The 23009-nt window shown below is 39.1% G+C and overlaps 2 protein-coding genes across 2 annotated transcripts in view; both read right to left on the reverse strand.

Moving 5' to 3' along the window:
- LOC129454650 (uncharacterized) overlaps positions 1–23009 on the reverse strand; it is a 155618-nt gene that overhangs the window by 37925 nt on the left and 94684 nt on the right. The window lies entirely within an intron of this gene.
- On the reverse strand, positions 1609–17376 carry LOC129454660 (fucolectin). Its single transcript, XM_073858384.1, has 5 exons — positions 17274–17376; positions 16999–17063; positions 16614–16896; positions 16345–16481; positions 1609–1910 (listed from the first exon to the last, which is right to left on the reverse strand). The coding sequence occupies exons 2-5, from the start codon at positions 17060–17062 to the stop codon at positions 1624–1626; spliced, it is 771 nt and encodes a 256-aa protein (XP_073714485.1). The 5' UTR covers position 17063; positions 17274–17376; the 3' UTR covers positions 1609–1623.

Consider the following 23009-nt stretch of genomic DNA (forward strand, 5'->3'; position numbering starts at 1 on the left):
GCCACATTAACACTGTAAGGGGCCCCTGGGCATTACCTCTTGGGGGTCCTTCATCCAATAGACTTACAGCCTACATTCACACAATCTTATTAATCACAAAGTTGTCAGCCTTTTATTTTTATTTTATTTTTTAATTCTAAGTAATTAATAAATAAATAATATAATTATAAAATAAATGAAATATTAATTAAGTAAATAATATAATAATAATAATCAATTCAAAAGTAGGCCTAAATATAAATGTATAATAAACCATAATTTTAGCTTGTATTGTACTCAAAATGTGGAACACAAAAAAACAAATTGCCTATCTGAATGCCTCCAGTGGGTTAATGTCTTCTAAATAAAGTCTACAGGTGATAGAGAATCGTTATTATTAGCAAAATTAAAATGTAAATCTGCACTAAATTCAATATGTTGGCACCTAACTTGCATACGACAACAAGTTTAATGTCTTTAATGTCAGAGACAAACTGTGTAACATGCTTATTTTATGTATTTATTTTGTACATCATTTTGTTACCTCCATAGAATACAAAAATATGTATTTGGCAAAATTATAAAAAAAATGTAGACAGGGCCGGTGTTGTAAGTTGTTATAAATCAGGAGAAAGCATTTTCCCACAATGAATTAGCTTTATTAACTACTGAGCATTGAACAGTACAGCACATGTAGTACTGGGGTAATTTTCTAAACTCTCATAGACCCTGTTTGTACGGTTTGTACCCAGTGATGACGTGGCAACGTATTCGCGTGCAGTTTGGCAATGGAAGTACGGTAAGAATCAGCAGTGAAGCAACACAGAGAGAGAGAGTTCTTTTAAAAAGTTGACTTATCAGCTTTTTCAACACAGCTACCAGATCCGTTTACTATAGTGGAGTGAATAGAAGACGTTAGCAGATGGCCAAATATAAAGTGGCCAGATACATATATTATATTAGTGCAACCAAACGCAACAACCAGACATTTTGATGCTTGGAAACTGTTTTAATAAACTTACTGAGATGCTAACATGTAAGAACCAATAGGGAAGAACACCACTTCTGTTGCCTAAATGCGAGCGCAGGCTATTTTCACTAGTTGGGCTGTAAAAGGGTCTATTCTTTTCCGTATACTCTTAAACATGAGGACAAACTTCTACTGCCCTCTAGTGGCAATACACTGAAGAACACAACAGCCAGTGACTGTTTTGAGATGTTATAGCTTCTTTTTTTTGGTGGACTGTGGTGTAACTTCATCATGCCACTTAACCTGCTGACCGAAATAAGAAAAACAAGTAAATTTACGGTGTACACAATCCAAACTCCACTTTGCTTTTTATAATAGGCCTATCTTACCTGCATACACCTCAACTTCACACAGAGCGAGGCTTTTTTGTGTTCCTGGTAGAAAGATGTTGACATATTGCCCTTGAATATGAATCTGATCAAATGTAAATGTTTGTGTGCCTCCAAGTGGGATGGACCCAACTATTGCAGCGCTGTGAATACACAAACATTAAGACATATACGTCCGATTTAAACATGTTCACATTCAAAAGAAAAAGCTATATAGTTTTATTTATTTATTCCGTTTATGAAAGCTAATTATTTATGATGTTGTTTAAGAAAGACTAACATCCCTTACAGCTTATTATTGTTCCGATTGTTATACAGACTGTTGCCAATGCGGATCTGAGCACCTATTATCCTCTCTCCACAACAGTCTCCACGATTAGTGATGATAACTTTGTTAATACTGTAAATCCTTTTGAGGTGCACTCTCCTCCAGTGATTTTTTTCTATTGCTGTGTGATTGCTTGATCGCTTCATGTAATCTGAATCTCTGTTACCATCTACAGCATGATCAGCATCTGCTAATTCATTGTAAGTGGAGGACTGGACAGCTTTGCCTCCAAAAGCAATGTTATCTGTTCAGCATAAAAAAATGAACAAAACACTTCTTTCATTGATAAAGTAAATTATAAAGGGCATTTTTTCTTGACAGGTATATGCATGCCAAGAGTTCTTTGTGAAAACAAACACCATGACAAAGAGTAAAACATTTTTGTTAAGAGTGTATATTCAAAGCAATGAAAAAAACTTGCACGGAGCAAAATTGGACATTCGTGTTACTAGTTAATAAAATAAGACATGTATATGTATATGTCAATTTTTTACCTGAATACACTTCAACCTCACATAGAGTGAGGCTTTTTTGTGTTCCAGGTAGAACAATGTTGACATATCGTCCCAGAATAGGCTTAAACTCAAATGTCTCTGTGTGCAGAGGAGCAGTGAAAACAGTTGAAGCCCTGCAAATACAGAGTATGAAAGTGAAAATTACAGGCCTTTTTTGGCACACTGCATAGGCATATTGAGTAAAAAACCAATAACTTAACTAAAACTGTCCTTCACCTTTATATCATAGCAGATATTAGAGCCCATTATACCCAATTAAATTGAAATGTATAGGGGGGGTTTCCCAGACAGGGATTAGCTTAAGCCAGGACAAGACCTTAGTTTAATTAGGAAATACAACTAGTTTCAACAAAAATGCCTTACTATAAACATTACTCTTACATTTATTTTAGGCTAGGACGTCTAATCCCTGTCCGTGAAATTGCCCCAAAATGTTAAAAAGAAACACTATGTAGTCCTTCATGTAAGATTGGCTTATGGCTCTCCCATGTGGTTAAAAAGCGCAACAGTGCCTGGTCTCAGACAATGGCCCTGTCCCAAATTGCACCCTATGGACTTGTTGACCTCTTCGGAGTCCATACTTTGATGACATCATGTAGTGCAGACCTTAGGGACCCTTGACGCGAGTCCAAGAGGGTGCACCGGAGTCGTATTTTGGGACAGACTCTAGCGTCAGGCCGGAAATAGAAAAAGAAGTTTCCCATCAGTGTGAACTCCTCCCTTTCGTTGTCTGATTGGTCTGATTGCTCTTTCGCAAAGGACTTCTGGGTTGGTAAAGTGTGCGAAGCCTGCTTCAGTTCGAGCTGAAGTTCTGTACTGTTTTCACACTGAACGATGGATTGGCGACAGCTGGTTTCACACTGCATGACTTTACCATTGGAAGAATCGCCAAAAACATTGTCCTGGTCCGCAAACTACGTCTTACAACCAAACGCACGTGAGAAGTGACAAGGAAACAATGCAAGGTCACACGTGCAAAGTTCTCACGTGGGACGGGGATCATATCTCCTCCCCGAACTTCCAGCTCCCCTGTATGTTGCTTTCTCATTGGCTGAAGGCCATCGCCAATGTTATTTTCAGTCAGAACACATTTTACACGGCATGATTTTGAATCGCCGACAGGTCCGGATATCTAGCATGCCAGATATCTCATGATTTTCTCAGATCGCCTGTTTGATAATCACAAGCACCGATTTGCATTTGATTTCGAGCATTTGTCAGTGGCTAAAATCAAGGCTAAAATCGTCAGAACTCGGCATTACAGAGTGTGGTAGAATTCGTCCAGTTAAAGGATTAGTCCATTTTCTTCAAAAAAAATCCAGATAATTTACTCACCATCATGTCATCCAAAATATTGATGTCTTTCTTTGTTTAGTCGAGAAGAAATTATGTTTTTTGAGGAAAACAATCCAGGATTTTTCTAATTTTAATGGACTTTAATGGACCCCAACACTTAACAGTTTTAATGCATTAATAAGTCACCATTGTCAGCAGTCTGTCTTCATTCAGAAATAGCTCAAATAACACGTGTAAGGGACCAAGCAGCCAGAGGCAAAAAGAACACAGGTTTTCCAAACAAAGAAGGTTTATTTTAAGGTCAAACCCATAAAAAATAGCAAATTAAATTTTAATAAAGAAATTCAAATCGGTGCTAACATAAACTAACAAACAAACTTAACACAAGAGTTCTAACCTGAACAAAAAAAACCCCACTCAAATGACACATAAGGGAACCTATATACACACCGGACTAGTCCATTACACACACACAGGGGATAACACAAAACACAATTTAAATAGATTTAAATAAATCCATTTTACAAAAAATGTAAACCAAAGCAAATAGGTTAAATAACACAATTCAAAATATATTATCAAAATAGACCATTAGCCAATATGCAAATTATATCAGACAAAATCAACAAACCATCCTACATTCCCCCCAGCTAATTTCCAACATGGAATACTCCAGGAACTTAAAAGATGGTCGTTGTTGCCAGCCGGTCCTCTATAGACACGGACTTCCACAGGCATTCCACACCATAGATATGTATATAAAGGCTAGATGGCGTTAGGGACTCCGCCTTGAGCCATCTAGCCTTTATATACATATCTATGTTCCACACAGCACTAAGCAGCAACACGTCTCCACTCCTCATACAGGTAACTTGAACTCAAAGAAATAAATATTAGCAAAAAGGAAATAAACCACTAACTAGAAAGTGTGCACCCAAACTAGTTGGTGGTAAGAAAGAATGCAAATGAAAAATAAACTTAAACAAAACAACTGTGTCTGTCATTTTCATTTATGGTCCTATAATATGAAGTGATCTGTAACAAATATTGCATTAAATACTAAAGAAACAAATTATGTAAACAGAAATGTGAATGTAATGTCATGTAGTTACCGCTCTAATGTGTGGCTGCATCAATGGCCATCACACTCCCCCCTCCTTCAGGAACCTCGCCAACACAGCGAGAGAGGTAGTCAGCCGTAACATTGGCCTTCCCTGGAACATACTGGACCACAAATCGAAAGGGCTGCATGGCCAAATACCATCGGGTAATTCTGCTATTGGTATCCTTCATCTTCTCCAGCCATTGTAGAGCCTTGTGGTCAGTTTCCACAATAAACTCCCTCCCCAACAGATAATATTTTAGAGAGTCTAAAGCCCACTTCACGGCCAAACACTCCTTCTCGATTGTGGAATAACGGACCTCTCTAGGAAACAGTTTCCGGCTAATACAAGCCACAAGCCGTTGTTCACCTGGTGGGCCTTGCAGTAACGCTGCTCCAATACCCCGATCTGAGGCATCTGTTTGCACAACAAATTGTTGATTAAAGTCAGGGTTGTGCAAAATTGGGTCCTTACCCAGGGCATTCTGGATGTCTTGGAAAGCTTCCTTTGCACTTTCAGTCCACTGTAAGCGATTGGGGCATCGAGAACCCACCATATCAGTTAAGGCTGCTGCTCTGCCAGAGAAATTGGGAATAAATCTGTTATAGAAACCTGCTATTCCAAGAAATGATCTCAACTCCTTACGTGTCTGAGGAAGGGGACACTGTTGAATGGCTTGTGTTACGTCCCTCGTTAGTTAGATGTAATTTGTCTAGGAATATTATTATTAGACGTTACAAAATAGCTGTGTGTGTATCATGGTGGCAACAGGAAAACCACAAGACAAAAAGGCAGACAACCAAACCAGCAATCTCATTGCAAAGTGTTTAATTAGAATATAAGTTGAATATGAAAAGTAGTATCAATATAGTATAAAGGAATAAATATTTACAATATATACAATCAGCAAGAACAAACAAACATTGACAAACTGGAGGAGAGGAAGGAGCGAGAGAGTGGAGCTTAAATCAAAGAACCAAATATAATCATAAGGAAAACTAACTAAGGAGTAGAAAGCTAAACTAACTAACAAAAGAAAATGTAGAAAGAAACATCTTCAGCGTGCAAGACGCTATAACTAAACCATACTATCTAACAAAACAAAACATACATAATTAGCTCCACTCGTTTATGCTAGTGTGTCTAATACATGATAAAAACGACTACGTGCAAATGTAGGTCGCGACCTGCTTACCTGACTCACGACCTCTCCAACCAGGCTACATATCTCCACAGAAGGACATGATTAAGTGTACGTTTCACCGGTACCGCGGCCGGTGTTCCGCGTTTCGAATCAAGCATGAATTAAACACAGGAGCCCCAAACAAACACTCGCCGCATTTAGAGCGGGACGTGAGATTTTTACAGGTACATCAATCGTAACATTCACGTTTTAAATCAAGCATGAATTAAACACAGAAACCCCAAACAAGCGAGCACGACAAACGCAACGTCTCTCCCCAACCCAGAGTTTGTCTTTGAGCTGCCGCCATTGAAGTTTGAGCCATTCATAAACAGCTCCGTGAGCAGCGATTGGTGGCGCGATCCGTGACGTCAGACCCTTACGCCCGCAGATTGACAGATGGATCGTCAAATCAGAATCCACACCTGAAACACAGCATACAGACACGCACACATATGCAGCAACAAAACACTTGCATAACACAGCGTACGTAACACTCCCCCCTTAAAACTAAACATAAAGCAGATTTTCAAGCTCTAGACAACGTATCAGCAATTACATTTTCTGAACCTTTTTTATGCTTTATGATTAAGTTATAGCTTTGCACAACCAACGACCAACGCATAAGGCGTTGGTTGTGATTGTACATTCTGGACAAAAACACCAAGGGATTGTGGTCAGTATACACAGTGATGGGCAGAACCGATGACCCCACATAAACCTCAAAAAATTGTAGAGCCAAAATCAAACCTAAAGCTTCCTTCTCGATGGTAGAGTAATTTCGTTGATGTCGATTGAATTTTCTAGAGAAGTAGCAAACTGGATGCTCTAAACCAAAATCATCATCCTGAAGAAGCACGGCTCCCATGCCTAAAGCACTGGCGTCGACTTCTAGTTTAAAAGAGCGTGTAAAATCTGGGGCAGCAAGAACAGGGGCACTGGTTAGCAGCGACTTTGCTCCTTCAAAAGCATGCTGACAAGCGTCAGTCCAAAGAAAAGCATTGGCTGGACTTAACAAATCAGTCAAAGGATGCACGACAGTAGAGAAGTTCCGACAAAAACTTCTGTAGTACCCAGCCATCCCTAAAAACCGACGTAGCTCTCGCCGTGTCGTTGGAACTGGAAAATTAGCAATAGCATCTACTTTGGCACTAACAGGACGGACTTGTCCTTGCCCTACTTCTTTGCCCAAGTACGTTATTGTTGCTTTACCAAACTCACACTTAGATAGATTAATGGTTAAGGATGCATCAGCTAACCTTTCAAAAACAGTCCGAAGGACAGTCAAATGTTCAACCCAATCAGACGAATAGATCACCAAATCATCTAGATATGCATTACAATTTTTAACTCCTGACAGTACAATGTTTACCAAACGCTGAAAAGTGGCGGGTGCATTTCGTAGACCAAAGGCCATGACCCGGTACTGTAGGAAGTTATCCGGTGTAACAAAAGCTGAAATTTCCGCCGCTCGAGCGGTCAATGGCACTTGCCAATACCCTTTCAGCAAATCTAATTTCGTTACAAATTTAGCAGAACCCAAGTTATCGATGCAGTCTTCCATTCTAGGAAGAGGATAGCTATCTGGTACAGTCACAGAATTTACTTTTCTGTAATCTGTGCAAAAACGAAATGTACCGTCGGGTTTCGGAACAAGAAGGCAAGGTGAACTCCATGGACTATAGCTAGGTTCAGCCAAGTTATTTTTCAACAGATAATCCACCTCAGTCATCATCACAGAACGCTTGATATTATTCACTCTATATGCATGTTGTTTAATGGAAGAACTACACGTCACCTGGATATCATGCTGTAACACATGAGTTTGAGTCGGCACATCACCAAACAACATAGGAAATTCCTGGATTAATGTCATAATATCCTGTTTTTGTGACTCAAGTAAATTTTCAAGGTTTTCTGGCAAGTTCTTTAAAACTTCAGAATTTGAAAGTCTACCACCCATTGACACATCATTACCAAGTGTAACACCATCATCGGTATAACACTCACCAGGAGGTGGCAGCAACATCTCCACTGCAGTGGAGTCAGGCTCAGCAAGGACAGCAACGGCTAAAACCTCAGTAGAAACGGCAGGCTTCTCATGCTCCTCTGAAACTTTCTCAGATACCTTTCGAGAGCAATAAGACTTCAACATGTTAACATGGCATGTTCGAAACTTTCGCTTGCGATCAGGGGTGTGGATCACAAAATCAGTCTCGGTCAATCTCTTAGATATCTTATATGGACCAGAAAAACAAGCAGTCAAAACTGACCCAGGTACTGGTAGCAGTACTAAAACTTCATCACCAGGTTGTAGCTTGCGCACGACAGCTTTCCTATCGTACCGTTTCTTCATACCCTCCTGAGCTATTGACAATGATTTTTGTGCAAATGAACACGCATTATGCAAACGTTCTCGGAAACGGCTGACATAATCCAACACGTTTTGTTCAGTTGTCTTTGTGTCATTTAACAACCCGTCCTTCACTACTTTCAGGGGCCCTCGTACAGTGTGACCGAAAACCAAGTCTGCAGGACTAAACCCCAGAGATTCTTGAGTTGCTTCCCGAACTGCAAACAGCACAAATGGTACTCCCTCATCCCAGTCTTTCCCAGAGCTTAGACAATACTTTTTCAACATCGACTTTAACGTCTGACGAAAACGTTCAATAGCACCCTGACTTTCAGGATGATATGCACTCGAAATTCGATGTGTGATGCCCAAAGTTCTCAACACTTGTCTAAAAACATTAGAAAGAAAGTTAGTCCCCTGATCTGTTTGCACAATTTTTGGCAACCCAAATGTAGTAAAAAACTTGAGCAAAGCTTTAATAACAACAGGAGCAGTTATTTTTCTTAATGGGACAGCTTCCGGAAATCGTGTCGCAGAACACATAATCGTTAACAAAAACTGATTACCTGCCTTTGATTTCGGCAAGGGACCAACACAATCCAAAATTATGTGTTCGAACGGTTCGCAAATAACTGGAATCGGAACTAATGGAGCTGGTGGAATCTTTTGATTGGGCTTACCCATCATCTGACATTCATGACAACTGCGGCAATACTGAGACACATCCCTCTTCAAACCAGGCCAGAAGAAATGCTTAAGAATGCGGTTGTAAGTTTTTGTCACACCCAAATGACCTGCTAACTCATGGTCATGTGCCAAACTCAAGACTTGTTTACGGTAAACAGTAGGCAAAACAATCTGACAGACAACCTCCCATTCCTGCTCCACATCTGCATTCGGACGCCATTTCCTTAACAACAGACCATTTTCAATCACGTATTCTACTAAACGGGTTGAATCAGATTTTGTACTTTCAGCAGCAGAAAAACACTTAGTTAGTGACACGTCTTCTCGTTGTGCGATCTTAATTCGTTCATGTGAAATGGGTTCAGCTAACAATTCTGTCTCAGGAACAGCATTAACAGAATATTTATCGTGCCGAACATCTTCAACATCCTTTTCCGCTAACCCTGAACTTTCTTCAGTAAACACAGGTGACATAAAAGAGTCAGATGGAACGATGTCATTTCCGATTCTGTGTTTTTGAGCACGTGTAACTACATTAGCAGCAAATACCTCTGGAAAATGCTCAGAGATGTCATCAGCATGGACGAAACAGTCAGGTTTATCAATAACTTCTGGCACAGGTGACACTTTACCTCCTGCCAAGTCATTTCCAAGGATGAATGCAACGCCTTTAACAGGAAAGGAAGAACGTATCCCAACTTTTACAAATCCTGAAACTAGGTCACTCTGTAAATGTATCTGATGCAACGGGACCTTTATTACACCCATTTCAATCCCTTGAACTAATACACTTGACCCACAAGATGTCTGTTCTGACAACGGAAGTACATCAGCTATTACAAACGACTGGATAGCGCCTGTATCCCTCAGAATTTGTACCTCTTTCTGCTCCTCAGGTTTACCGTTTAAAGAGATTAAACCCTTCATTAAGAATGGCTTAAACCCTGCATCAATCTCATCCTTCTCTAGAACAGTTTCAGACACAGCCTTCACAAAACTAACAGGTTTTACCTGCCCTTGCTGATTCTTGCGCTTAAGCATCAGGCAATCTGAAATAATGTGACCCACCTTGTGACAATAGAAACATTCTCGTGTCTCTTTACTCTGCGGTGAACTACTTTTAGTACGGACGTTCGAGTTTTGAGCTGACGACGAATTCAGTGCTTTCTCTGGTCGGCCTGAAACAAACACACTCTTATGCGTTAACACATACTCATCTGCAAGAATAGCAGCTTGTGACAACGTTGTAACTTTTTGTTCATTCAGGTATGTAACTACTCGTTCTGATAGACAATTCTTAAAATCTTCTAAAAGCATTAGCTCTCGCAACGAACTTAAATCTTGCACATTGTTAGTTGACAACCATTTATCAAAAAGAACTCCCTTCTCTCGGGCGAATTCCACAAACGTTTGCTGAGCGGCCTTCTTATGGTTCCTGAAACGTTGCCGATACGCTTCAGGTACCAATTCATACGCGCGAAGAACAGCATTCTTCACCACATCATATTGTAAGCTCTCTTCTAATGATAGCGCAGAGCAAACTTCCTGTGCTTTTCCAACTAATCGACACTGTAGCAGAAGACACCAAACCTCTTTTGGCCAATGAAGTGCTGCAGCCACACGCTCAAAAGCAGCGAAATACGTATCCACTTCGGATTCTCTAAAGTGAGGCACTAAAGCAATTTGCTTACAAATATCAAATGTTGCGGTCGAAATATCACTCATAGAGTTTACCGAATTCACTGAAGCACCAACAGGGCTAACAGGGTTAAGCTGCGCGGTTCGATCAGAGACAACCTTCGCTGACTCTAACTCGAGCTGTCGCAGTTTAATCTGTTTCTCTGCCTCAATTTCCAATTTACGGATCTCTAAGCGTAGGGTCATTTCAGCTTGGCGTGTATCAGCTCGCTCCTGTGCTTCCATCTGGAGTCGGGCTATGCGAACCTTAAGCCGTGCATCACCCCCAGACTCCACAGAAGACGGAGACAGTGGGTAGAAGGGCGGTAAGACAGCCTTGGGCTCGGCCTCCGCCTCCACCTCAGCATTCTCACCTGTTGCCTCCACTGAGTTCCCCACGCCAGGCATACTTTTATCCACAGCTGACATCTCAGCTTGCTCACTTTTCGAATCTGGAGATATAAACACTTTTAGTTCGACCAAATGTTTCCAAATTGTACTCTTAATAATGCGCTTTAGAGACTGCCTCACCACAGGAATGCGATAGTGTTCAGCTATCTGCAACAACTCGTCTTTTCTACACCGCTTAAACGTTTGCAAAGTTGGATTGGCAATAAATGATTGCAAGTCAAAAGTACTCATTGAATCCAATTATCACTATACTCACTTCTCAATATACAAAACAATGCCCTTGTCATTGCATTTTCCCACGCCATACAAAAACACACACACACCACTACCCTCCGAGATATTATAAACAATATATAAATTAAATATGAATCATAAATCATATAAATTATATATATCCCGGACGAGCCCCCAAATATGTTACGTCCCTCGTTAGTTAGATGTAATTTGTCTAGGAATATTATTATTAGACGTAACAAAATAGCTGTGTGTGTATCATGGTGGCAACAGGAAAACCACAAGACAAAAAGGCAGACAACCAAACCAGCAATCTCATTGCAAAGTGTTTAATTAGAATATAAGTTGAATATGAAAAGTAGTATCAATATAGTATAAAGGAATAAATATTTACAATATATACAATCAGCAAGAACAAACAAACATTGACAAACTGGAGTAGAGGAAGGAGCGAGAGAGTGGAGCTTAAATCAAAGAACCAAATATAATCATAAGGAAAACTAACTAAGGAGTAGAAAGCTAAACTAACTAACAAAAGAAAATGTAGAAAGAAACATCTTCAGCGTGCAAGACGCTATAACTAAACCATACTATCTAACAAAACAAAACATACATAATTAGCTCCACTCGTTTATGCTAGTGTGTCTAATACATGATAAAAACGACTACGTGCAAATGTAGGTCGCGACCTGCTTACCTGACTCACGACCTCTCCAACCAGGCTACATATCTCCACAGAAGGACATGATTAAGTGTACGTTTCACCGGTACCGCGGCCGGTGTTCCGCGTTTCGAATCAAGCATGAATTAAACACAGGAGACCCAAACAAACACTCGCCGCATTTAGAGCGGGACGTGTGTTTTTTACAGGTACATCAATCGTAACATTCACGTTTTAAATCAAGCATGAATTAAACACAGAAACCCCTTACAAGCGAGCACGACAAACGCAACGTCTCTCCCCAACCCAGAGTTTGTCTTTGAGCTGCCGCCATTGAAGTTTGAGCCATTCATAAACAGCTCCGTGAGCAGCGATTGGTGGCGCGATCCGTGACGTCAGACCCTTACGCCCGCAGACTGACAGATGGATCGTCAAATCAGAACCGGAACCTGAAACACAGCATACAGACACGCACACATATGCAGCAACAAAACACTTGCACAACACAGCGTACGTAACAGCTTGGATCTTTTTTACTTGAGGTCTAACTACCCCTTTTCCAATACTGTAGCCCAGATAGTCAACTTCTGTTCGGGCCACTGCACATTTCAGAGGATTGATGGTAAGGCCAGCTCGTTGGAGCCGCTGCAACACTTCTTGTAGATGTTCCAAGTGGTGCTCCCAAATGTCACTGTAGATAACAATGTCATCCAAATATGCAGCTGTAAAGGATAGGCCATGCAATATGCAGTCCATTAATCTTTGAAAGGTGGCAGGAGCCCCATGCAAGCCAAAAGGCAAACATTTAAAATGGAATAACCCCCAGGGGGTTCTGAAGGCTGTCAGCTCTTTAGACTGGGGAGTAAGAGGGATTTGCCAATATCCCTTAGCAAGATCAATGGTCGTCAGATATTTACTTTGTCCTACACGGTCAATCAGGTCACTTATACGTGGGGTTGGATAGGAGTCAAACTTGGAGACAGAGTTAAGGTAACGGAAATCAATACAGAATCTTAAAGTTCCATCTTTTTTTGGAACTAGAACCACCGGATGGCACCACTCACTTTTTGATGGCTCAATGATTCCCAAGGTCAGCATTAGATCAATCTCTTTCCTCAGAGCAATCTGTAAGTGCTCAGGTATACGGTAACTCTTCCTTCTGGTGACTGCATCACTTGTAAATATTAGCAAAAACAAAATCAACAAACCATCCTACATTCCCCCCAGCTAATTTCCAACATGGAATACTCCAGGAACTTAAAAGATGGTCGTTGTTGCCAGCCGGTCCTCTATAGACACGGACTTCCACAGGCATTCCACACCATAGATATGTATATAAAGGCTAGATGGCGTTAGGGACTCCGCCTTGAGCCATCTAGCCTTTATATACATATCTATGTTCCACACAGCACTAAGCAGCAACACGTCTCCACTCCTCATACAGGTAACTTGAACTCAAAGAAATAAATATTAGCAAAAAGGAAATAAACCACTAACTAGAAAGTGTGCACCCAAACTAGTTGGTGGTAAGAAAGAATGCAAATGAAAAATAAACTTAAACAAAACAACTGTGTCTGTCATTTTCATTTATGGTCCTATAATATGAAGTGATCTGTAACAAATATTGCATTAACAAATATTGCATTAGTCATGTCATGTAGTTACCGCTCTAATGTGTGGCTGCATCAATGGCCATCACAACACGACATCAGTGTATTAAACCATTAAGGGACATTATAACAATAATTATAACGATAAATATATTAGTGACCACATCATAATGATAACTTCATGCTAATTTGCTCAACCAGCACGGCATTACCTATTAGGGATGCACCGAATCCAGGATTCGGTTTCGGATTCGGCCGAATACTGGGCTTTTTGACGGGGTTCGGGTTCGGCCGAATCCTTGATTTTTTCCCCACCGAACCGAACCCTAGGCTTGCGCTACGCTGGTCGACGTCACGCGGCCGTTGATTACACACATCGGGTGCTGACGTGGAGATGAGCTTTTTCTTTCGGTAAGCCTAAGGGTCTGGACACACCAAAACTTTTAAACACGGCTGAAAAAACGCCTTGAGGACGCCAAATGCCAGCTGTTTTTCAGCCGAGCGCTTGGTCGCAGTGATGCTTCAGCTGAGAGCCGGTTGGTTGCTTTGGTAATGTCCCGCCCCTCCTCCACTGTAATTGGACGGCCGTGTGAAGACTGTGACATTGACGAGCGGAGCTTCTAACTCAAAGTATAGTTTTCAGCGCGGAGCTGCTTGCTTATTGGAAAAACGAGCGTGTCGCAACGCATCGCTTTCATTATGCATAGGCTTATGGTAATTGTCAAAATAGTTTTCCAACTTGTCATCCTGGCATAATGTACAGTTAAAATTAAATAAAATGAAAAAACACTGCTGTGGACGTTGTTTACTTCATTAATGTGCTTTACTGTGTTAATGGAATAAGGATGCGAGTAGGATTCGGTATTCGGTTTCGGATTCGGCCGAATCTTAAACGGTGGATTCGGGATTCGGCCGAACCTAAAAAATCTGGATTCGGTGCATCCCTATTACCTATTGGATATTTCTTAATTGTTGCTCTGTATTAACAGTGAATTTAAATATTACGTTTGAAAGGTTTCACTGAATGCAATTTTCTATGTTTAAAAAAAATGCTAAATTGATTCGTGGTTAAGTATGTTAAGTTTACTTGTTTCATAAAAAATCTGGATTCGGTGCATCCCTATTACCTATTGGATATTTCTTGTAATAAAAACTTTTTTGCAATTGTTTACATGTCACTGAATGTATGCTGTTGTTGCATTTACACAGCGGGAAACCAGCAGATGTCCTCAACTCGCTGCGTTTCGCGTAACTAAACAATGAATGTAGTACGTTAATGTCTTACCTTTTGGCATAGTCAGTGTGGTAGAAAAATTTCACAGCAACAACTGCATCAGCTCTGGATACCTGAGGTAATTTTATGTTATAACCTCAGCAATGAATGAGCTTTCTACTGCATTTTAAGTGCGCGTGCACTTCAAGTTCAAATAGATTTGATTGGCTGTCAATGGTTTATCGTTCATCATGTGCCAAAATCGCTATCGTTATAGTTGTTGTGTGAGCTCTGCTATTATCTTTAATATAAAACGATTTTTAAAACTAAATTTTTATATCATGTGAACGCACTTTACAGGCACTGTCATATTTATATCTTAATCACGGCACCGGATAATGAATCTATAACAACGTGTTTGTCATTTAACGTAAGTAAATTAAATCAGTGGACCATATATGTGAGTTCATCATTTGTGCTCTGCATTGGGCTATGTGTGAATAATCCGAAAATAAAAACTGCATGTAAACCGGAGTGAAGAGGTTAGCTCCAGTCATGTAAACATCTTACTGCGATTAAGACCTTACTCGCATAATTGGAAATAATCGCATTAATGGTGTGCATGTAAACGTGGTCATTGTTAATAATTTAATTGTTGCTCTGTATTAACAGTGAATTTAAATATTACGTTTGAAAGGTTTCACTGAATGCAATTTTCTATGTTTAAAAAAAATGCTAAATTGATTCGTGGTTAAGTATGTTAAGTTTACTTGTTTCATATTCACTTCTAAAGAAAGGGGGATGTAATGATAGTAAGTGATTTTGACCACTAGATGTCACTGTGGATAGTTTCATGTTAAAGAAGTGCAAGGCACAGAGGGTGAAGAAGAGTTCCACATGGAAATTGATGCTGCGTCCGAAACAGCCTCCTACTTACTATATAGTACGCGAAAAGCAGTAGGCGAGGCGAGTAGTATGTCCGAATACATAGTATTCGAAAAACAGTATGCGAAAAGTACCCGGATGACCTACTACTTCCGGCTAGATTTTGCAGTGTGCATACGATGGACGCTTCACTATCCCATGATGCCCCGGGAGAGGAGTTATCCAACGAAGAAGACGAGGCGTGCGGTTGTTTTCCTGTTGTTTTCGCGCTGAAATGACATGACGTGATGACGACGTATATCACGTGATGTAGCAACATGGCGGATGTAGTACATCCGAATCTCATACTACCAGGATTCATACTATACAGTACCTACTGTTTTAACGCCAAGTAAGTAGGTACTTCATCTAATTCAGTACCTACTATACAGTATGCGGTTTCGGACGCAGCCAAAGACAACACATGTGAAAATGATCCAGTGAATCATTTTATTGTTTGTTTGAATTTCTGTAACAAAACAATCTCCACCAGTGATGATCTTCTAATCTGGCTTGAGTGCATGAGTCCATCTGGTATTTTGATTCTCCGTTACCACCTACAGCATGATTAGCATCTCCTAATTCTTCTATAGTGTTATCTGTTCAGAATATAAAAAAAATAACAAAACACTTCTTTCATTGACAAAGTAAATTATAATGGCCATTTTTTTGCCAGGGATTTTATTAAAAAGTGTATATTCAAAGCAATGAAAAACTTGCACGGAGCACAACTGGACATTCATTTTACCTTCCAGTTAATAAAATAACAGTCATTCACACATTGATATATTTCTTCTGTCAGTTCTTTTACCTGAATAGACTTCAACTTCACACAGAGTGAGGACTTTTTGTGTTCCAGGTAGAAAGATGTTGACATATTGCCCCTGAATATTGTCAAATGTAAATGTTTGTGTGCCTCCAAGTGGGATGGACCCAATTGTTGCAGCGCTGTGAATACACAAACATTAAGACATATACGTCCGATTAAAACATGTTCACATTCAAAGGAAAAGCTGTATATTTTTATTTATTCAGTTTATAAAAGATCCAAATTGGTTAAGAAAGACTAACAGCACTTACAGCTTATTGTTGTTGCCATTGTTATCCAGACTGTTGCCAATGCGGATCTGAGCACCTGCTATCCTCTCTTCACAACAGTCTCCACGATTAGTGATGATAACTTTGTTAATACTGTAGATACCTTTGAGGTCCACTCTCCACCAGGGATTATCTTCTACTCCGGTGTGAGTGCATGAGCCCCTCCCATAATTTGATTCTCTGTTACCATCTACAGCATGATTAGCATCTGCTAATTCATTGTAAGTGGAGGACTGAACAGCGTTGGCTCCAAGAGCAAGATTGTCTGTTTAATGTGATATAAAAGTTATAACAGGTTATTTCAGACTGCTCTAAGCCACAAAATAACGAAATAAGACAAAACTTGGTATTTTTTCATGTACTGTACCTGTAGAGCCAGCATTACACAGGCAAGGCAAAACTGTGAGCAATGAAATCACAATGATATCCATCCTGATTAGAATTAAGAATACAACACATTATATGGTATAGTATAAATAATTATTTCTGTCTCTCCTCCTCAGAAACTGTTACCAAGAATCCTTATCTTTCTTCTGTATAATGAAAATCAGAGATGACCAACTATGTCTAGACTGAAATTGTTATAAATTCAATAATGTTCTATTGATGGTGTTGTACAAAGAGCTAAAGCATGATTCTTACCTTTATCTTCTCATTGAATGTTAGATCAAGCTCAAGTTTTCTTCTTTGGTTCTTTTTTGCAGGTGTTCTCTATTTAAGTAATCTGTTGTGAACGATCTGTTTGCTTATTACATATTGACTTTTGTTACAACACAGAGGATTCCAGTGCCAGTACCACATGGCAGAAATGAACCAAAATTACTATTGCAACATTTGTTTTGTTATTTATCTTTAACAACAGCTGTTGGATTTCATCAGACATCCAGTGACAAACATAAAAATGTCAAGTATTAGCCTAACGCTCCTTGCTGAAAAACAATATAAATACAAATTAATGGTTTCCATTATATGGGCCAAATATAATTACATTTACATTAATGCATTTTATCCACAGCAACACAGCACATTTTTTTCATCAGTATGCGTGTTCTCCCGTTTTGAACCCATGCCCGTAACGTAATGCTCTAACACAGCATTTTAGGATTTTGCATTCAACCTCAAAACCAATTAAGCATATTTTCATTTGTTTCATGACTGTCCTCAAAAAATAAGACCTAATAGTTTGTTTGTGCATGCACCATAATACGACAGACAGGTACGTATAAGTGATTAGTACACTTGGAATATTTTAAGTACTTTTTGAAAAAGGTTGTGATTCTTTTATATACTGTGTTTTATATCATATAATAAATAAAAGGGTATGCTATTTGCTCTAAATGCCTGAATATTGTAATGTGTAATACAATACAATTAATCCTGGCAGTTTAAACTGAAAATCATATTCAAATGCATGTCATTACAGCAAAATTCTACGCCAAAATAAAATTTCATACCCTAATATATAAAGTTTTACCTGTGGCCGGTAGAGGCACTAATTTAGTAAACACCTCTGTCGTATTTGAGGCCAAAATGATCCAGCTGCAGCCCCGCAGCGCCACCACCCCCCAGTCACATTAGCTACAAGCGACAGAGACAGAGCGACAGGCTACCATTCATTTTCAATGGAAGTGGCCGTTTGCCAGCGACAAGCGACGAGCTCGCCGCTGCCGAGCAAGGCGGGGCCAAAATAGACAAGCAGGCTATTTTATGCAAATGCTGAGCGATGCGACAAAGCGACTGCCAATCGGAGTGAAGGAGCAGCGTGCCGTAGGTCTGTGGTCGAGTCTGATAAAATAATTTAAGATGGCGGAAAATGCGTATTTATGTATATATCTGATAAGTTTGGCATTTTATCTCATATATTTTGTTACTTTTATCGAGAAATAAATACTTTTAAATCCAAAAACACCGTTCTTGTAACTTAACAACACCTCTAAAGTGACTTTTGATACCGCTTTTGGAAACTAGCCAAGGAACGCCCATCAGGCAAGTGCGTGTCGCTTGGTGTCGTTCACTTTTGTAGCTAATGGGACTGTAGGTGGCACATGATCCAGGGCGCTCGTTTCAGGGCGGAAGTGGGGGCGGCCCTGAAGCATGCGCTTCAGGACAAATGCGGTTTATCTATCATTATATTCGTTATATTTAATATATGTATTTGATACTCTGTTCACTGTTCAGAAAATTGGGTTAATAATAATAATAATAATAATAATAATAAAGGACAAACGCGAAAGTGAGGGACAGTTGCAAAAACATAACAGCATGCACTGTAAAAAATACTTTCCTGCGTTAAAATATTTTGTTAAATCAACTCAGATTTACAAGTCATGTCAACAGAGATTAGTTGTCACAACTTATAAAATATAGTTGAGAAAAGTCAACTTAATTTTATAAGTTATAACAACTCATCTCTAGTCAAGATAAATAATAGTAAGTTGAAATGACTTGTTAATCCGAGTTGATTTAACAAAAAATTTTAAGGCAGCAAAGTATATTTTACAGTGTGGCGTAAAACCATGGCGTTCTGTTTTTTTTGTGGTGCAGAAATATTTACTTAGGAAATATATATTTTATTTGATGTGTAGTTGAAATTCTAGTTTATTTGACATTTAAAAATTATGCTCTGTGTCAATGTTTATTTTGTAACAAATACTTAAAGTAGATACTAATGATGAACATGAAGTAAATGTAATTTCTTTATATCAAATGAAAATGTAGTGACATTACTTAATTATCTACATAAAAATTTATGTTAATAAAAAATATTTATATTTGGCTATATACTTTAGTGAATTTTCATTTATTGTTTTTAAGTACCATATGATCGAAATGTTTAGTATTTATACCAAAATCCATGAAAAAATTTATAAATATGCAAAGAAATGTTGGTTTTCATGACTCTAGTAAGACCGTTTCGCCAAACCATATATGGTTCAACTTCCGCCCTGAAACGAGCGTCCTGGATCGTGTGGCCTGCATCGTGGTGCTGCGGGCTGCAGCTGGATATACAAAGGACCAAAACAATCGTATGAGTTGGAGGATATGCAACAGCGCTGGCGTCATCATTGTGCATGGTCAAAGAGTAACTGTGTACACAAATGATAGTTCAAAGTCATTTTCAAAGTCCGTGTCTTTAATTTCGATTTACCAATAGAGTGGGCGCGCAATCATTATGTGCCCTGACTCTGAGGTCAAATATAATGCAAAAATGAGTTCCTTTAATCATTTTATAAATAACACTTCAATAAAGATGTATTTGTTAACAACTAGTTAATGCGTTATAGATGAACTAAGGATGATCAATACTTGTACAGAATTTATCAATCTTAGTTCTTGTCAATTTTTTGCATTTAATAATACATTTATCCAAAATTTAAAATCCAGCATTAAAACCTTTTAGCATTAATTACTGCATTAACCTCCTAATATATTTTTTTTCATATTTCTACCAGCTATTTTGGGGTTAGGAAGAACCAATAAATATAATAACCTAATTGTTTTCTAAGAACATGAAGCTGTGAGGATTTGACACAAAGAACGAACCCAAATGCAGACAGAACTAAAAACGAATAATTTATTGACAAAACATGGAAAACAAAACCCACGAGGGGGCAAATCAAGACAGGATTACGTAACACTGAACTAACATTAAACTAAACATGAACCAACAATGAACTACAGATAACAAACTAGACTAAACACTAATACTCACAGATACACGACTCAGGAACATAACAAGGATTGTAACAAGACGAACGCGCACAGAACATCAAACACAAGGACAATAAATAGGGACAAAGTAAATTACATACACCTGGAAAAATTACAAGTAAGGGATCGGGGAAAAAGTGACGAGACCCGGGAAATGCGTGGTCTGAATAAACCAATACTAAAACCACATATTTCCCACATAAAACATGGTACTGCCAGGACCCCGAACACAAAGACTGATGCTGCGTCCGAAACCGCCTACTACATACTATATAGTAGGCGAAAAGCAGTAGGCGAGGCGAGTAGTATGTCCGAATACATAAGCCGTTTCTCAATATGCGTTCTTGTCTGTACTTGCGTTCTTGTGGACTTGTGAAACGTCATTAGTCGCGGCCCAAGTACTGTTCCAATTCAAAGTTCGCATCAAGCCCAAGTTCACATAAAATCCCCGGATGTGTTCTTGATCCGCCCATTTTATCGAGGATGCATCAGAGGAGACTTGTGTGGACTTATGACAGCGAAGTTTCCCAGAATGCATTTCGCGTCAGAAGTTCGTTCTTCCGAGTCTAAACTTGCAAGTCCGAACTAGGAAGGACACAAGTCCGAACTTGGCATACTGGGTATTGAGAAACGGCTATAGTATTCGAAAAACAGTATGCGAAAAGTACCCGGATGACCTACTACTTCCGGTTAGATTTTGCAGTGTGCATACGATGGACGCTTCACTATCCCATGATGCCCCGGACGAGGAGTTATCCAACGAAGAAGAAGAGGCACGCGGCTGTTTTCGCGCTGAAATGACACGACGTGATGACGACGTATGTCACGTGATGTAACAACATGGCGGATGTAGTACGTCCGAATCTCATTCATACTACCAGGATTCATACTATACAGTACCTACTGTTTTAACGCCAAGTAAGTAGGTACTTCATCTAATTCAGTACCTACTATACAGTATGCGGTTTCGGACGCAGCCTAGATGTAATAAAACACATGATTTAGATAGTGTTCTATTGATGTTGTTGTACAAAGAGCGAAAGCATGATTCATACCTTTATCTCCTCATTGAATGTTAAATCAAGCTCAAGTTTTCTTCTTTGGTTCTTTTTTGCAGGTGTTCTCCGGTTGAATCATCTGTTGTGAATGATCTGTTTGCTTATTACATATTGACTTTTGTTACAACACATATGAAATTAACCAAATTTACTATTGCAACATTTGTTTTGTTATTTATCTTTAACAACAGCTGTTGGATTTCATCAGACATCCAGTGACAAACACAAAAAATGTCAAGTATTAAGTAGCCTAATGCTCCTGCTGAAAAACTATATAAATACAAATTATTGGTTTCCTTTATATGGGACAAATATAATTACACTTACATAAATGGATTTTATCCATAGCAACACATCACATTTATTTTTATCAGTATGCGTGTTCTCCCATTTTGAACCCATGTCTGTAACGTAATGCAACACAGCATTTTAGGATTTTGCATTCAACCTCAAAACCAATTAAGCATATTTTCATTTGTTTCTGTAAGGTTTTGTTCTATGTTCTGTTTGTGTTTTGTGTTTTGGACTTTTATTTTGATACTCTGCTCTGTTCTGACTTTTATTTTGAAATTCATCATGCCATGTCACGCTTCACACATCCTGTCTGTTTTGTATTTAAGTCACTTCCTGTACACCAGTTCCCTGCTGATTATTACATCGCCACATCCAGTCTGTATAATCTGCCTGTTATCTGTATATCTATATTCTGTTTATCTGTGTTTTTGACCTGTGCCTGTTCCTGGATTTTGTGATTGAACTCTGCCTGCCCTGATATATTGCCCGTTATTTGGATTCTGATTGTGGATTGCCCTACTGGATATGTTTGCTGGCCCTTTTGGGATTTTACACAAAAAACCCTTTTTGCACATGGATTCACCTCTCACTCGCTTTCTTTAAAGCAACCCCTGTTAAAGTTTCATGGGCAAAATATGAACAGTTCTTCACTTTTCTGAGATTTTCACTGCTTTAATTACGTGCTTCATTCTTCATTCAATGAATTATTATGCAACAGCGCTGACGCCATCATCAATAAATGAAATATGCTTAATTGGTTTTGAGGTTGAATGCAAAATCCTAAAATGCTGTGTTAGAACATTACGTTACGGGCATGGGTTCAAAATGAGAGAACACGCATACTGATAGAAAAATGTGTTGTGTTGCTGTGGATAAAATGCATTAATGTAAATGTAATAATATTTGGCCCATGAATTATTGTAAGTGTTATTTTCATTGTACATGCTTTCCCCGAGTTCCATCCTTAAGAAGTAGCCTATAGTATATCCTATCACTGCTATGCTGACGAGTATAGATAAAAACTGTGCATATAACAATCCATTAAATTGATTTAAAGATATTAAACAGTGGCTGGCAAATAACTTTCTACAATTAAATGCGAGAAAAACGGAAGTTCTGATTCTTGGATCCTCCTCGTTCAGTCAACCTGACCTAGTCGTCGAACTAGGGCGTTGAACATACAAGACCTTGGAGTAATTTAAGCCGCTGACAAACGCTCAAAATCACAGTCAAATCGGTGCTTGTGCACATGAGTGACAATCACACACTGTGAATTATCAGGCGATCTGAGAAAATCATGAGATATCTGGCATGC

This window comes from Misgurnus anguillicaudatus, chromosome 20, assembly GCF_027580225.2.
Source record: "Misgurnus anguillicaudatus chromosome 20, ASM2758022v2, whole genome shotgun sequence".
Lineage (NCBI taxonomy): Eukaryota > Metazoa > Chordata > Actinopteri > Cypriniformes > Cobitidae > Misgurnus > Misgurnus anguillicaudatus.

Bases quoted from the DNA above. Each gene is read 5' to 3' on its own strand.
- LOC129454660 (XM_073858384.1), bottom strand. From the start codon at position 17,062: ATGGATATCATTGTGATTTCATTGCTCACAGTTTTGCCTTGCCTGTGT. The intron at 16,897-16,998 runs GTACAGTACATG...CACATTAAACAG, and splicing joins GTGTAATGCTGGCTCTACAG to ACAATCTTGCTCTTGGAGCC. The intron at 16,482-16,613 runs GTAAGTGCTGTT...GTGTATTCACAG, and splicing joins AATGGCAACAACAATAAGCT to CGCTGCAACAATTGGGTCCA.